The sequence below is a fragment of the Ammospiza caudacuta genome, chromosome 1, assembly GCF_027887145.1.
Source record: "Ammospiza caudacuta isolate bAmmCau1 chromosome 1, bAmmCau1.pri, whole genome shotgun sequence".
NCBI classification, from domain to species: domain Eukaryota; kingdom Metazoa; phylum Chordata; class Aves; order Passeriformes; family Passerellidae; genus Ammospiza; species Ammospiza caudacuta.
This window is the reverse complement of record NC_080593.1, coordinates 93911093-93927917: the sequence shown is the minus strand read 5'-3', so window position 1 is coordinate 93927917 and position 16825 is coordinate 93911093. Positions and strand designations below refer to the sequence as shown.

The 16825-nt window shown below is 38.7% G+C and overlaps 1 protein-coding gene across 3 annotated transcripts in view; it reads right to left on the bottom strand.

The window, feature by feature from the left end:
• TEX10 (testis expressed 10) overlaps positions 1 to 16825 on the bottom strand; it is a 54112-nt gene that overhangs the window by 20136 nt on the left and 17151 nt on the right. For 2 of the 3 annotated variants that reach the window (XM_058819183.1, XM_058819189.1), the window contains 3 exons: positions 16442 to 16577; positions 13465 to 13640; positions 12558 to 12735 (listed from right to left, as the gene is read on the bottom strand). In XM_058819183.1, coding sequence (XP_058675166.1) covers positions 12558 to 12735; positions 13465 to 13640; positions 16442 to 16577 — 490 coding nt within the window. The remainder of the gene's footprint in view (positions 1 to 12557; positions 12736 to 13464; positions 13641 to 16441; positions 16578 to 16825) is intronic. The other variant, XM_058819197.1, reaches the window with a different exon arrangement.

The window sequence follows — 16825 nt, the reverse complement described above, 5'->3', positions numbered from 1 at the left end:
GGCCACTGATACAGACATAAGGGGAAGCAGAGAGAATCCTTGCAGTTCTGTCCTGGGAACATGGAGGCAGCATAAGGAACAAACCCTTGACAGAGCTATTAAATGGTTTAATTTAAGATTCATGTCTACAAGCAGAGCTACACTGAGTCACACACACAATCAAGATCGCCAAATTCAGCTCAGTTTGCTTTTTTAGAAAGTGAAAGCTATTACATGCACAGAAGCAGCCTCAGTGTTAAAAGAGCAATAAGGTTAAAAATAATCTAGCATTAAATTTAGAAAGTGACAGAGAAGGTTGTCTCTGATCTTCAATTTGGCCTCTCTGTGCATACACCTTAGAGTATGATAATATTATGGGTCATATTTTCTCTGAAAAAAATTGAAGATTTATGTCTCATTCAAGTCATGGATGAATGGATCAATCAGGATTACACCATGAAGGATAACAGTCTGACCTGTCCCTGCCCTATTTATTGCATCATCTATAATGAGCACAGCATATGAGGCATAATTAAAAAGGTAGAAGAAAGTATTAGCTCACAAATTCAGATAGGTTATACAAGATGTGAGATTACTTCTTGAAATTGTAGAACAAAAGTCAGTGGTAACACATTTCTTCAAGCATCATAAGATTAATTTTTTTTAACTTTCAGGACAGAATAAGCTCACATAATTTATATTGGAAGCTTCTCTCATCCCTTTTTTTCAGCTAGTTACCCACAGTCCTGCAATAGCTCAACAGTGACTAAAAGATTATGTCACTATAAAATGTCACTAACAGCTGTGGAGATATACAGTTTCAAGTATTTCTAAGAGTAGCACCCATATGATCTCTACTCCTCTACTTGAATTTACAGTGAATTGGAGGTAATTTTTTTGTTTTCAGGACAGAAGATGCTCTGAAAAATCAGAGCCCAAATGTTTCATACTGAAATCTTAAAGTTATCAGGTACTTCTACGTACTTCTGCCAACACCTTTTGCTTCCCTCAGTTCCTCATCTTTAAACTGGGAAAAACATCACCTTCCCATCTCCTGCAGCTGTGAAAATTACTTAAACACAACAAAAAACTTCCCTGGGTAGGGACAGGGGAGGGAATCCCTTTGTTTTCCAAGTGGGACCTAATACAATAGAGAAAACATAGAGCCTTCTATTGAAACAGGGCCAAACTGTAACATGAAGTAAATGCTCCTTCAGTGCTCATGTACTCCATACAGAAACAGGATGAAAAAAAAGTAAGAAATCATGTAATTGAAACACCACATGAGAATCTCACAATAAATTAAGGCCAAAACCAATGTCTTTCTAATAATACAAACACAAACAGAGCAGCATTACAGCCTAGAAGTTTGTTTAAATACAAGTCTAACCAGCTGTCAGCACCTCAATTACCTTAGAACCCAAGTGCCTATAATGCAGACACTTGGTAAAGCTGCTCGAATTTTGAAGTTCATATTAAAGGAAATAAAAAATAAGGTAAGAACACAGATTCTAGAACAGATGCTGATGTACTACAAGTACATTAAAATTATTTTTTAAATCTCAGTTTAATATATAAAAACTACCATGAATAATTGCGGACTGTATGCACTTTTAAAATGTGTTTTTAAGATGCTTGTAAATTACATGTCAGACATCTGACTAAAAAAATTATCTGCTTTATATGTGGAAGAGAGGTAATAAGCATATTATAACTTCTCTTTTTTGTAAAAATTATTACTGACAATGGGAACCTGTTATCAAACTACATATGAGTGAGACCTCTCCAGTCATGTAGTCCAAACCCACATTAACTATGATGAATTACACCTTGTAATTTCCATAAGGTCACCTGCTTTCAGTGGGAACCTCTCTTCTGAGGTTTTGAATTGCACCTTTAGGTAACCTCCTCTGTACACCAAATGGTATTAAAAGAAAAGCTGAATCTAATTAACTTAAAAATTACTGCTTCTCTTGTCATTAGCAGAGCAAATATTTCTCAGTCAAAGCAAGTGTGCAGTGCATTTCTTTTATCACTTACTGCAAACTTTTAACTCCAGATGGACTTCACTACTTCAGTTTATGCTGCTGTTATTTTCAGGTTGGCTGTATCACACAGGTGCAAAATAACAACTGCAGTTTTGCACACAAGTGGTTATTCCTCAACTGCAGACTACTATCTCTCTGTGCCTCCTGAACTAGCTAATTGATTCAGGATTCAGGTTTAAGGTGTTGATTGTGGCTTATACAGGCACAAGGAGTCTATATTAAACTGAGATTTAAAAAATAATTTTAATGTATGTACTTGTAGTGCATCCACATCTGTTCTAGAATCTGTGTTCTTACCTTATTATTTATTTCCTTTTATGTGAACTTCAAAATTGAGCAGCTTTAACAGGTGTCTACATTATAGGCACTTGGGTTCTAAGGTAATTTAGAGGTCTCTAGTACAACTCTGATGAACCTTGCTGCACTCATTTTAGAAATTATCCTTCCACTTGTCCTCTTATAAAACACACTGCACAAACTCCAGCACAGACAGCAATTCACCTGTCTAGCTCTAGCTAAGTTTTCCTTAGAATTTGGATCGGGGTTGGGTTTTGATTTTATGGTCTTTAGCAATAAAATTCAAAAAAAAAAGTGTGACTAATTAATCCCAAGTTCAGTCTCCAAGTATTTTTAAAGTAAAATATAAAAAAGCAAATGCAAGATTCACAGTTCTTCTGAGGCATTAATACTATCACCCTTTTGTTCATAAATCTGAGGATGGTAGCATTCAAGAAGTGCAAGGTGAAGGGTTTGTGTTTTCTGTTCAAGGAAAATAAAATTCAATTCCTTCACCTTCCAGGAAAATGCTCCCAGCACCATCATTGGGAATACCTAGTGCAGAGCATTCCCAAAGCTTTACAGAATTATTTGAACATTGGCAAGACAACAGCCCGAGATACACTTGTACTGTACTAAGTGATCCTATTTTAAATTGATTTTATCAACCACTGATCAAGATTTAAACCAAGCCCTCCCACAACTGTTTTTTAATTCTGGGTTATAAGGTCGTTGTAAAAGGAGTTTCCTCTCTATTTTTTCACTGATACTTCTGTTCCACACAGAACATTTAAACAGTCACAGCCATAATTGGTAGCTGATTCATTCATTTCCTGAAAAAACCTAAACCCATTCTAGGCCTCAACTCTTTGAAAATTCAATAAAATTTAATAAAATTATTAAGTACAAATCCTCCAAACAGTTCAATGACTAAGTCACTGTGTTAGAAAATAGGAAATCAATCTCCTTTTCAGATGAAGACAGTGAACACAGACTTTCTGCAATCTCAGCAACTGCTTTAACCACCAAAATACTATTATTAATTTATTATTAAATTGTCCTTCAAACACATCAGGAGCAGAAAACTTCCTGAGATTCTGTACACCCAGCAGACAAGCACTGCATGAGGATGGCAATCGAGCATGAAAAGGCTCTAGGACAGTGGCTACAGGAACTCTGCCCATCTCTGATGCCCAGAGAACAAACTGTTCCGGTTCCCATCCCAGAACAACTCCTCAGGATAACCTGTTGTAACCTCAAGCAGCTGCACAAAATATTATGGAACCCCAAGAACCAGAAAGGAATTACCAGGATGGGATGGCATTCACCATGGAAAAGAACTCCAGGGGAAGGCAAGAATGAACTGAACTAGCAGCTGTGAGCAATCTGATACCTGAGAACTTCCCTGACACCTGCAAGAGTATGGAGTGACAAATGCCAGGGTGTTTTCAGGGTTTTTTAGTTGTTTTTTTTTTTTTTTTTTTTTGGGGAGGGGTATTTTGGTTAACACCTGTGTCATGCTTGGGAACAGACCAAATGGTTTCTGAAAAACATTTTTCCATGATGCATCTCCTAGAAATCTTGTTAATGGTAGCTGCACATGAATATGAAAGGCCCTGTAACACTTAGGAGAAAAAAAAATACAGAAATTTACACAGCCTCAAGGTAGGAACAAAGGTATCAAGAGACAATTGGTTTAAAGGCAGGAGATGGTAGGTAGGAGTGATCAGCTCATACAGCAGAAGACAGACATCACTGGGCACCACTGGTGACTACCAAGGTAGAGCCCAGAAAGAGAGATGACAGAAGTCCACAATCCTTCACATTATTTGTATATAAAAGTACTTAGAAGTGTAAGTTAATCAAGGCTACCCTGCCTTTTTTATCTCTTGACAAAGCAATTTGGTCACTTTATCTACCCAACAGTGGAAATGACAGCAGCACCTCCCATGTTTTGCTGTTCTGCAACTCATCAGGATACATCAGAGCAGCACTTCTTGCATATCCAGGAGTTCAGTTAAGGCCTTGGAAATATGAGAAGCATCTCCCCAAGTGGCCAAAATAATCACACTGTAACCAAGGATCATAAAGAATTGTTTCCACTGCATGAAACAGGCCTGAGTTTTCCTTCACAACCCAGGGCCACAGATACATAGAACAGCACTCCTTTACCACTTGTGAATCTTTCATTGTGATCAACCAGAAATTGCATTGAGAAAAAAATCTTTGCTGATACACTGAGAAGTGTAGAGAAAAGGCTTCCTTGTTTCTTTTGGCTTCCAATTTTTATGACCTGTGCTACCTATGACCTCTCAACATCAGCCCAGAGTTTATCTATCAACAGAGAACTGTTCAGCTACTGATCAGTATGCATCACAAGTGGGAGACTTCCACACAGATACTGCAGGGTCCTTCCCTTAGCTCTAGAGGACCCATTTAAGTCCTTCAGCACAGTGCCCAGGGCTCCCTGTCTGAGCCCAGAAACATTGCTCTGCTGATAAAACCACATTGGGACAACACTGTACATGTGTCTCCTAGCCAGCCTTCTCACCGGACTGTTATGGACTCTGCATGTCTTACAGCCAGCCAGCAGTGTAATGACAGCTGCATTGTCTGACTGCCATTTAAAATAGTGCTTCATGTTAAAACACCTGTCAAATATGAGGTAATGGATCACTTATGGAATTAGCTATGAGCATGGAAATGTTACAATACATCCCAAACATTTCCATATTATCATTGTCAGGAACTGTGTGTATAAACAACAAAACATACTGAAAAGAGCAAAATTACATGCAAGTACCACATCAGGACTGTTGCACCTTTATGGAAGAAAAATATACAACATTTTCTCCCAGTGTAGGCATGGACTTGCACTTCTGTAAAACGTGTTCTTTTAAAACATTAAAAAGCCTTGTGCCAATATTTATCTCAGCTTTGGCACAGTTTATTCCTGTTCAGCTTTAATGAAAAATAATTTCTGTCAGATGGAAATGCAACTGCAATAAAGTATAAACTCATGTCCCTGCATCAACTTAATCAAATCAGTTTTGAGTTCTACTGCTAATGAGGATGAACACTCTCAGTTTTCATATCAGTTCTGAAAAAGACAGGAAACCATGCCTGTAAAAATTATGTTGAAATTGCTAAAAAGAAAAAGGAGAAAAAAATAAAAAAATTGAATCTTTGAATACTTCTCCAACCATATACCCATCTCATCATTCAGACCAACTTAAGCTCCAGCTGGTACAGGGCCTGAATGTAAGCTCCAAGAACAAGTGAGGGGTTTTTATCTTCCTTTTCCTCCAACAGGTTACCACGTATAGCCACTGGTTTGTTAGTGTGAGTTTTTTGTTTTAAGTTTCATTATCTCTTTTGAAGGATCAAGTCTTTCCATTTGAAAATGCAGCAAAATACAATAAACATCTGAAAGGAATTACCAGGGATTTGAGGAAAAATATGAAGCCTATTTTAAGAAAACAACAATTTAAGCTATGCATTGTTAAAAGTAAGCCTGTCAGCTGCTCATTTGCTCCAGAGCTGCAGAGGTTGTCTGAAGCAAAGCACTGCTTTCACATTATAAATGAGAGTACAAATCAGAAGAAACATTCACTAATGAGCAAATGGCATTTACTGACGGCGGCAATTGTAGCGTAGCAACATAATTCTTTTCCCTTTGATTAGGAACCTCACACTACAACCAACCTGGGGAAAAATTTAGGGGCTATGTCCTTAAATACAAGCTTGGACTTCTCCCTCTTTCTAGTCCTAGACATTTACAAAACAGTGAGCAAGAAAAAGGAAATTTGCTGACCAGATGTGGATGAAGGAATGCAGTGTAACCCATCCCGGGGTCTGATTCTCAAGAACTACAGATCTTTTCTCATCTTTCAGCAAGGAAAACAGATCATTTTTTCACCCTTCATCCTCAGTAGCATCCCAACAAGGAAAAGCCAGCATTTTGAAAGCATAAATGTTTAGTTTATTCAATACTTCCTTAAGCACTTTTGTTACTATTTTAATACTTTTCTCCTTCACTTTTGTTTCTAAATGGAGGGGTGTAAACATCCAGCCAGGAAAAGGCACTTCAGTGAACACAGACCTTACTATTGTTGCATTTTTCCTAGCAACTCATTCACAACTACTATACTCTCTATAAATGTATGATTTTTGACTTATTCCCCAAGAGGTACTGAGCTGACTTTCCATTATATACCGTTTGTATATAAAAACAGAGTTTTCTCTTTGTTATTTATTTAATATGAAGTTAGCTTATTTTGGCAAAACTTTCATTTTATTGATGTCTTTTTGAAATAAATATACCGTTCTGGAATGTTTTCTACACTACTTACATGAGAATTACTGAATTCAGTTGCTCTATCAGTATTGCTAATCACAATAATGGGTTACAATATCCTCTCCAAGTTCTCTCCTGGCTGCAAACACTTCAGGGGAATGTGCTATTTTTCTTTTTCTTGACTACAATTATGCATTCAAAAATTCTTTAATCAAGTAGTGTAGAAGGTCTTCATTAGCTATATTTTGCATTCTCACTGTGCCTCCTCATGCTGTACTGGCAAAGACTGAAGATAAAATAACTACGGAGGCTAAATAAATAAAAAGTAGCATTTAATTACAATGGAAATACCCACAAAGAACTCTATTATAACCCTAAAACATTTTTGAGTAATGTATCTGAAGACACAGGTTTTTACACCTCACAGCAAACAAATGTTAAAATGTCCATCTCAGCTCTTTCTAAGCACCAGATTCCAGAGGACAGCAGGAACCAACAGGCGTGCCTGGATGCTTGATGAGACACCAGCTGAGCTCCCTCATTATTGTCTGGAAAGCAGCAGAATATTTTAAAGGCACTACCTCTTAAGAGTTCATTTACAGTTAGATCAAGCAGAATGCAAGTTACCCCAGGGTTATCTCAAACCTATGAAAACTTAGAACTCCCACACAATTTAGACCAGAGAGCACTCAGCTTTCATTTATATGGTCCTCACCCTGCTCCTTTGCTACAGCAACAGAAACAACACTTGGCAAGACCCCAGCAGGGAAAGAGTCCCAAAAGAATAAGAAATGGCTGTTTGAAGCCATTGGAGATCTCATTTATGGACATTCTACTTCAAGAGAGAAATGCCATAAATTAACTCCCATTGTTTTTTATCTAGACAGTGAAATATTATCTGTCCAACTCTCTATTACAGTGAAATAATTTCCAGACACATTGTTCCAATGGATAAAAAGTTGTAAAACAACCATAACTATTATGCATAAATAAGACACATAAATAAATCACATTTCAGTTTCCTTATTTGTACTTCAAGGAATGAGGGGAGGCAGCAAAATTTTCCCATAAAGTCAGCAATCTAACTTCCTGATATATACATATATATATATATATTTGGTCACAATACCATAATCTGCATTTTTTTGATCCACAATTCACAGAACAGAACACATAACAGTAAGTACGCAGATTATGTTAATCATCTTAAACACAGCACCATATACAAAAGGGAAGCAAAAAAGATAATTCTGTTTGCAAGAGTATCTGACACTTAAACACCACAAAATCAGAGTAACAACAAAAAACATTGAGCCTGACAAATGGGTTTCTCTGCAACTGCACCAGTACAGAGTTGGTACAGCAGACCACTTTTTCAGACAAACAAAGTGATTTACCTTATACAAGAATGTACATTTACAATATTTAATACATTTCCACATTTGACAAAAATACCTGCCTCAAAGTCAGTCTTCCAGAAAGTGCTCAAAGCATAAGCTCATGCTTTACTAGCTCTTTAAAACCATTTTGAAGTAGCCCTTCTGCCCGATTGCAGAAAACAGGCATTGGGAGATTACACCAATTTTTTTTTCCAGTTCTACTTCTGATACTGCTAAAGTTTATTATCTTAGCCCATATCAGACCATCAATGACTTACATATTTCTTTACTTCCTGGAGAGAACTGTCTACCTGTCCATATCCATGGCCTCAAGGAATTATCTGAACGCCACTGTCAAGCCGAAGCTATGACTGGAATTTCAAGCCAAAGATTCACTCATGCCAAATATTGTATATTCCAAACCAACACTCAAACTATTTACCTTGAACTAGCAATGAACTACTATTTGCTTATTTAATAGTTATTCTAATAAATTATGAATGAAAAATAAATACTGAAATTAACTCTTCTAGAAAAGCGGCACACTGCATCAAGATGAATTGCTTATCTCAATATATCAAAATAGTACCACCTAAAAGATCACCAAAAAATCCATCCAGTAGATTTGATGCAAAACACTTTCTAAAATACTACCCCGACCCTTCTATTTCTCTCCATAAATGTAAGCTTATCAGAGGCTTAAATCAGAGAACTCATCTCCTGTCAAGAAGCTGCTCTCTCTCATTTCTCAGGCAGAAGTGACAGACTGTTCACTCACGTCGCTCCACACCCTTCCTCACCTGTATGACTTATACCCAAAACCCTGGCATGCTTCCATCTCTCAGAACTCCACCTGCCTGGATTTATTGAAGCTACTTACATCTCAGATCCCATACAGTAGGCACAAGGCAGGCACTTGAGGAGAACAGCAGGTAAATTAAGCCACTACAAGATCTTCTGATCCTCAGTTTCGCCTGAAACTCACCAGCTGTAGCCATCCCAGAGACCCAAACACCAGCAATGTCTGTTCACTGGCACAGAGATCGTGACCAATTAGTGCAACCTGGCCATGTTCACAGCAGCATCCAAAATGGGGTGGCTGCATTTCAGCTCTCTTTTCAGAACAGTCCTTGGTCTGTGCCAGCTTCAGTGAATGTAGACCAAAAGCACCACAGAAACCATTCTAATAATTTAACAGTATAGGTAACCAACCTCCCAGGGGCTCACAAACCTTCCCAATCTATATGGAAATACTGCCAACATCATTTTGATTCTCAGCACACAATAGCTCACTTAATGGGCGCCTGCACACCACTTGGGTATTCACTTCACCATTGAAAAAATAAAAAGTGAAGCTATTACATATTTTCAAAATTCACTTCTAATAAAAAAAAAAGTCTGAAAGGTAACACACAATAATTATAACTTAATGTTACCACCTGATATCATCACAGGCTTTGAACCATCTGGATACACTTACTGTTAGTTTTATAGTTTGCACACAAAAAAACCTTTGAGTTCCTTCAGTTTCTAATGATTGTTCAGGGAATAACTGCAAGTTTTATGATGATCCATAGGTACTCTCAGTGAATCCACCTTAACATAAGCTGGTCCCTGACAAATGAATACACACAGCTCCATATGAGCACTCTCGGATGCATGTAAAACAGCCATCCTATGCCAGTCAAAATAGCACGGGAATAAAGGCTGTTGAGGAAATTAAGAACAAGTACCAAACCCTCTGACGCTCCTGAATCCATTCTATTCAAAGCCTGACTGACAAGCGGATTCCATAGGAGCAGAGAAATCCAGGGAGAGTCCCCGCTCTGCCCAGGGAACGGGAATGCACCGGAAGAGAAACAGCGCCATCTACTGCCAGCAACGGGGTACTCGTAAAGGACGGCTCCCTGTGGATCTGGGACAGCTCCTCCGTCCAAGTCACAATCTAAAAGTACAGAAAATGTCCCACGAGCCAGGCTGTGGCACAGAAATATGGGATTGAAAAAGTTTTTTTATAGTACCATTCATTTGACAAACTTGAAAGTTTAAATCTTCGTATCACAAGAGCTGTAAATGATGACCAGGAGTTACCCAGTCTCTCCACTTCCTTTAAGGCTTTACCTTCCACCATCCATGCCCAACACGACTGCCTGTATTAATTATTTCCACTGAAGTATATTTGTGTCCCCTTGCTACACAACCCATTCCAGTATGTATTTCTGCTTCCATAAAATTTTCCTAGCACTCATACCAAGCACTCGTTTAATCCTGCTAAAACTGCACTCTCCCATTCCTTTTCAACAGTCTTGTACACAGTTGACTCTGACTTCTCCCCAGCCTTATCTACCTAAAATAACCATTTGTCAGTCACTCCCCATTATCACAACTGACAGACTATCATTCTTTGCTCTTCTTGAGAATCCAGTCTGTCCATGTCATTATCTAAAAACGAGCCACAAAACTGGATACAACAGTTTGGCTAGGTCTTTTTCATAAAAGATAGAAAATTGGTTAATTTATCCTGTGTGCAATAACAGGTTATGAAGCTCATAAAGCCCAGTTAAGGTTCATACCTAGAAAATCTACTATTGTTTCCTAGACTATACAACTTATTTTCCAATAAAAAAAAAGTATCAGATTCTTCTGTTCTTGAAAAGAACAGAAATATTTACTTATCTCCCTATCTTTGCATTTTTAAGGAGACCAAGCAACTTTTTTTGGACAACTCCCTCAGCCAAAAACACTTCTATCATCTTGGTTCCCTAAGTCCTTAAGACACCCTAGATGAGTCTTTTAGGATAAAATGTTGACTGCCATGATCATTGGAAAAATAATATAAAAAAAAAAACTTAAAAAAAAAAAAAAGAGTAAAAGGAGCCTTATCAAATAAAACCAATGCTCAGTCAAGAGCAATCTCTCCTTTTCAAGTTTCATTAAAACTTGCAAGCTTCCAGAAATGAGGACTGTCAGGAATTATCAACAATAAAAAACTGCACCATTGTAAGTACATCAGTACATTTTTCTTTCAATTAGTGATTTCAGGTAGATTTCTTGATCTGGTTGATTATCTACAGTCTTTGAATCCAAAGTAAGTTTAAAACGTGTTTCAAATGCCATAAATTTAAATCAAAATACTTCCTTTGCACCACTGAAAACAAAGAATTTACTCCTCCTCTTCTCTCAGAATGTAACTTGCTTCTGGTAAGAACACTGCCTTCCATCTGCCACTTGCATTTTCTGCTGAAAGGATCAAATGCCCACAACCCACCTGCACCATTATGGTAATTTTTTAGAAAACAGGCAATCCATTACTACAAAAATCTCCCACAATGAAAATCCACTAGGATCTAACAACAAATTAAGCACCTGAGCACTTATTACTCACTGAAGCTCTTACAATGACTGAATTGGTTACACTTTGCCACTGAGCTTCCAGTATATGGCAGACAATTTTTCATTTTAAAAAATAAAATCTGATGCCCAGCTTCCCAAAACTAGACAGAATTTCACTTTTACAGCAGTAATGCATTACAAATACAGGATATAAATTTCACCATTATTGCTTCTTATGTTAGTCACCTTATCCACATGTTACACAGCTAATACAAATAGGTCTGTATTTGACAGTACATTGTGTTGTGTTGTATTTTAATTCAAAATGTTTCAGATCCAAAAAGCATCAAGAATCACTTTAAGTATAATTCATATAAGCTTAATTCCTGCTTGCTTATCCAAGGTTCCACAATATTGATCAAAAATGTATTTTTCCCAGAAGCAGCAAAGCAAAACACCCTTGTGAAATCTCAGCAAGCCCTGCACTCGCTTCAATGGAACAGCAGCTTTGCTCCCTGACTTCACAAGCAAACCTACCCTCTTTCAAGCCAGGACGAAAAAAAACAAGAGGATTAATAATTTCAAACAAGGCACTTGCCTAGCAACTATAAATTGGCCATTTAGTTGTGGTAACTGGAGAAAAAGTGAGCTGAAAGAAAGCAGAACATGAGACAAACTGATTGGTTGTTTTTCACGATCAGCTGTGTCAAGTTGAAGCATTCACAAGGAAAAGCTGCAATTAGTGGCAGAACAAAGACCACTGGTGATGACCTTCTCGGTAGAAGGTGCTCAATACCGTGCAGCCTTACAGATTTTTTAAGAGAGAGGCTAAAGCTGCTTTGCATCCTTACTGAAAGGACCTAGGTAGTAAAAGCACTAATGTTTGTATTTCAAGATGAAAATTCTTGGCAAACTTCATGAATATATACAGAGACATTAAAATAATATGGACAGATGAATATAGCACTTAAAAACATGGCTTAGGGGTGGACTTGGCAGTGCTGGATTAACGGTTGGACTTGGTCTTAAAGGTCTTTTCCAACCTAAACAGCAGAATGATTTTCTCAACGTGTATCATAGAAAATCGGGCAGTGTAAACACAGTCAGAGCAACAGGCCAGGGACACCGTCAGTCCCTGCACATTATACTGATTTCCTGTGTGCAAGCTGATCCCCAAGTTCACGGCCCATGACTGACTCTCCCCACGCGGGGCTGTTTGGCCAGAGCCAACCCGGAGCGCGGTACCTCATGTGCAGGATGCCGATGAGGGTGGCGGCGAGCTCGGAGGACATCCTGCCCATGATGCAGCAGCGGCTGAGGCAGGCGAGCAGGCTGGCGGGCAGGCAGGGCAGGAAGTACACCAGCTGCACCAGGCGCCGCTGCGCCTCGGCCGGCAGCAGCACCAGCGTGCCCTCGAGCGGATCTGCGGCACACAGCGCACGGTCAGCCCCGGTCACCCACCAACCACCCCACTACCCACTGACTGAGGGTGTTATAACCATATAACCAGGGGGAAAAATGGAGAAAAACATAAGGCAATACTAGAAAATGGGAGGCTCGGTGAAGAATATCTTGCTCTCTACAATCACTTTGTAATTGTAAAAAGAGGTTGCTGCTAGGTGAGGGTAAGTTACCCTCTTCTTCCAGGTAACAAGTGATAGGATGAGATGAAATTGCTTTAAGTTGTACCGGGAGAGGTTTGGCTTGGGTATTAGAAAAAATTTATTCACTGAAAGGGTAGTGGATCAAGCTGTCCAGAGAAGTGATGGTATTACCATCCCCAGAAGTGTTCAAAAAACATGTGGCATCTGGGGACGTGGTTTAGTGGTGGACTTGGCAGTGCTGGGTTACCAGTCAGACTTTAGAGGTATTTTTCAACCCAAATGATTCCATGATTCTCACTCAAAAACTAAAATTTCCAGTCTATCATATTTAAGTCCTACTAACTTGAAGAAAAGATCTCAATCTTTTTACCCTCTAGTAAATGACACATATAGTTCATTTTAACCTTTTAAGAAACTGAACCAATCTGCAATCCTGTCCCCCATCTACTCTTTAGGTTCACCTAGGAAACAACAGGATTTTCTACCTACTGCAACCTGCCTGCCAGGTGAGGGACAGAATTCCTCGTGCTGTAGTGTCAAAGTCTTACCATATATTCGAGCAGCAGTGGCTTGTAAACTTTGCAACAACTCCTTGTTAGAACGAGAAGCAGCGGAATGAATGATATCAATGAGCTGATTGGAAAGCTCAGGGTTCCTCAAGCCAAGCAGAGCCAGTTGCTGAGGTAAGCCAGCCAACCAACGAGACAGAACTTTACTTCGACTCCTAAAGAAAGAGGGAAAAATCAGTTGCAGAAAAAGAAGATAAAACAACAGAAACCCACACAAATTTATCTTCCCAGTCTTGACTAAGTTGCTTTTCTCTCTCCTTTATAGCTCAAACTGAAACAACAGTATGGACTAATTCTATCTTTCAGAGCCTACAATTTCTATGTCACCCTGGCTTATCAAATCAAGTATCATTTAGAAACCAAAAGCATTTCATCAGCTTTTTACTAAAGTGATGATCACAAGAAAAAAAGCTGCCAAGTGCAAATCAAGAAGTTCAAAGTAGGTCTTTGAAGATGTCAACAAGAGCAGCATGATGATGGATACAGATTATTGCACTCACAAAGACCTGTCACCAAAAACTTTTCAAGGAAATTAAGCACCCATGACACAAGAGAGAAAGGTCTTGCATAGAGATGAACTGCTCAACAGCAGGAAAAGCCTGGAGAACAGACTGTTGAAGTGGGTGAGTTGGAGGTGGGGTCAGAGGTCTCAAATCACTTGACATGGAAACAGTGGCTGGGAATAAAACATTTGATTCGTCTTCCACAGAAAGAAGCAGATGCTGGTATCAAATGAAGCTAGAAGGAGCCAGGATTAAACAAGCAAAAGTAAGCTGGGTCTTGGCATAGCTGAGCTTGGTCACTCCCTGCCAGAGGATGCTGCAGCTGCTCTTGATTTAGACTGGTCCAAGGAATGATGAGGAAAGCTCATGATATAGACACCCACTGACTCTTACCAGTATATAAATGCACATGTGCACACACACACTACATATGCATATATACACACAGTGCACAGTATGTGTGCAGTGATTAGGGGTGAAGATAAACTAAAACCTCAAGAGAAAACCTAACCATGTAATAAACCAGTCAATTTGGGTTTTTTTTCCCCACAAGACAGTAACAGGCCAAAAGCTCCTACTTTATCCTTTGAATCAGACATATCTAAGAAATAAACACATTCACAAAAAATTTTTAAAAATGCTCCAATGTGAATTCTGTTCTTCTTACACCATTCTTGACAAGCTTCTGAGAAAAAAATAAATTCAAAGAATGAGGAAAACACTCAGAGGAGGGAACTACAGTGGAGGGAAGGAGCTACTGAACAGCCCACATTTTGAAGAAATTAAAAAATCCCACTTGCTCCTAAAGGAAAGAAATGGAATAGTGCAGTATACAAATATTATGCTGTCTTCAAATGTCTTATCAGACATAAGTGCAGTCATACTTTTTGCAAAGAAATTCAGAGATTTTGTTCATCTGTTACTAAAAAATGTCACAGATCCATCTAGAAGACTAAGAGGAACAGCAGCAAAACTACTGCTATTTGGGATGTCTAAAGATAGAAAGTTAAAGCTTTCCAGATGGTCATATGATCATATTAAATTAATTAGATGCTCAAGACTTTCAGGTAAGTACAGTGATTATGTAACCTCAGGGAAATTAATTAGTATGAAAATCTCTTTTTCACTCTGTGTGAAAAGAGGAGAAAACTGGGATATTCCCAAGTGTTTTTCCCTGTCTTTCATATTCCCTATACTTTTTACAACTTCCAGAGCATAGCACTAGATTATTTCTGGCTGTAGATCTAATTACATGTACTCAGGCATTTCTACAACAGAAGATGTAACAAAGCAAAGAAGTTGCAGAACAGAACAATTTTCCCCAAACCTGACTGTGTTAGCAGATACCACAACTTCTGAGAGACCTGAGGTTTGATTTTTTTTTTTTAGTGGCAGAAACAGATCACATCCCCCAGAAAGTCAACTGTGTCCTGGGCTGTACCAAAAGCAGTGTGGGCAGAAGATCAAGGAGGGGATTCTGTTTCTCTAGTCTGCTCGGGTGAGATCCCACCTGGAGTCCTGCATCCAGCTCTGGGTGCCCAGAAATAAGAAGCTATTGGAGCAAGTCCAAGGAGGCCATCAAGATCATCAGAGGTCTACAGCACCTCTCCCTATGAAGACAGGCTGAGAGAGCTGCTGTTGCTCAGCCTGGAGAACAGAAGGTCTTCCCAGAGCCTTAGAGATGCTTTACTGTACCTGGAAAGGACCTGCAGTTCCCAAACGAGCCAGGACTGACACAACAGACATCAACACATGATTTGTGTTTAAGGCTTTTATGTCCTGGAACTAGATGACTGGCTGAAAAATACATTCTAGAAAAGTTAAGATTTGGAGACAATCTGGACACACCTGATTAATAAAAACTGCTGCAACAGCATTATACAGAGAGAATAATCTCCTCATACTGACTGCATCTGAAGCAAGTCAGGTATCTAAAAGCTGCCCATGATCGAATAGATCCTACGATGAACCAGGAGCCCAGAAAGAACACACTCTTAAACCCAGTCCCTTTGGAATCATACCCCCAAAACAACACAGTATTTTTCTTGAAGAAAGTAAGTCAGAAAGGCTACACAGCCACTATCAGAACACCAACAAAGGCACTAAGTGACAAGCTCATGACCTCAGGCTGAAGTGATGGAAATGCTCCATGGCTACAGCTGCATGATCCTGACACATCCACTGACTGCCAGTCAGTAACAATAAGCTTGTAGCAGTGTACTTCAAGCTAAAATTTAAGTCATTAACATCTATCTAGTACCTATGGTAAGATAGACAACTAAGCTGGTACATCTCCATTTCACAGAGCACACAAACTTTCAAATTCCACTGACAGTGTCAAAACAGATTCAGAATGAAGTTTTATGACATCTACACGTGAATTCAGTATTCTCACTCCCAAAATAAACACATTATTTTGAAATTGGAAACAATATGCCTTTCTTTTTTCTTACCTGATTCTTTGTGTCCTCAAATCTTCTTTTTGGTAAACTCTGCTAAAAAATTTCAAAAGCAATGTACGAACTGGAAAGAGCAGATTCCTTTGCTGGTACAGTGTATACACTGCTTTTATCAAGGGTTCCGTTGCTACTGGGAAAAAGAATCGGAAGAAATACTTTTTAATCTTCAGATTTCATACATGCACACACACAGAGAACTGGGATCTTTATCTACAACTGTTTACACTGTAGTCCAGAGGGAAGTATCAAAATATTTTGAAGTAACTTCTAGACTGACTTCTAAACTATTGAAACAACACTTCTTGTGCAGCTTGGGAAAGAAACAGAAAAGAAACAAAGAAAAAAGAAAGAGAAGAAACACAAAAGAATAGAGACAAC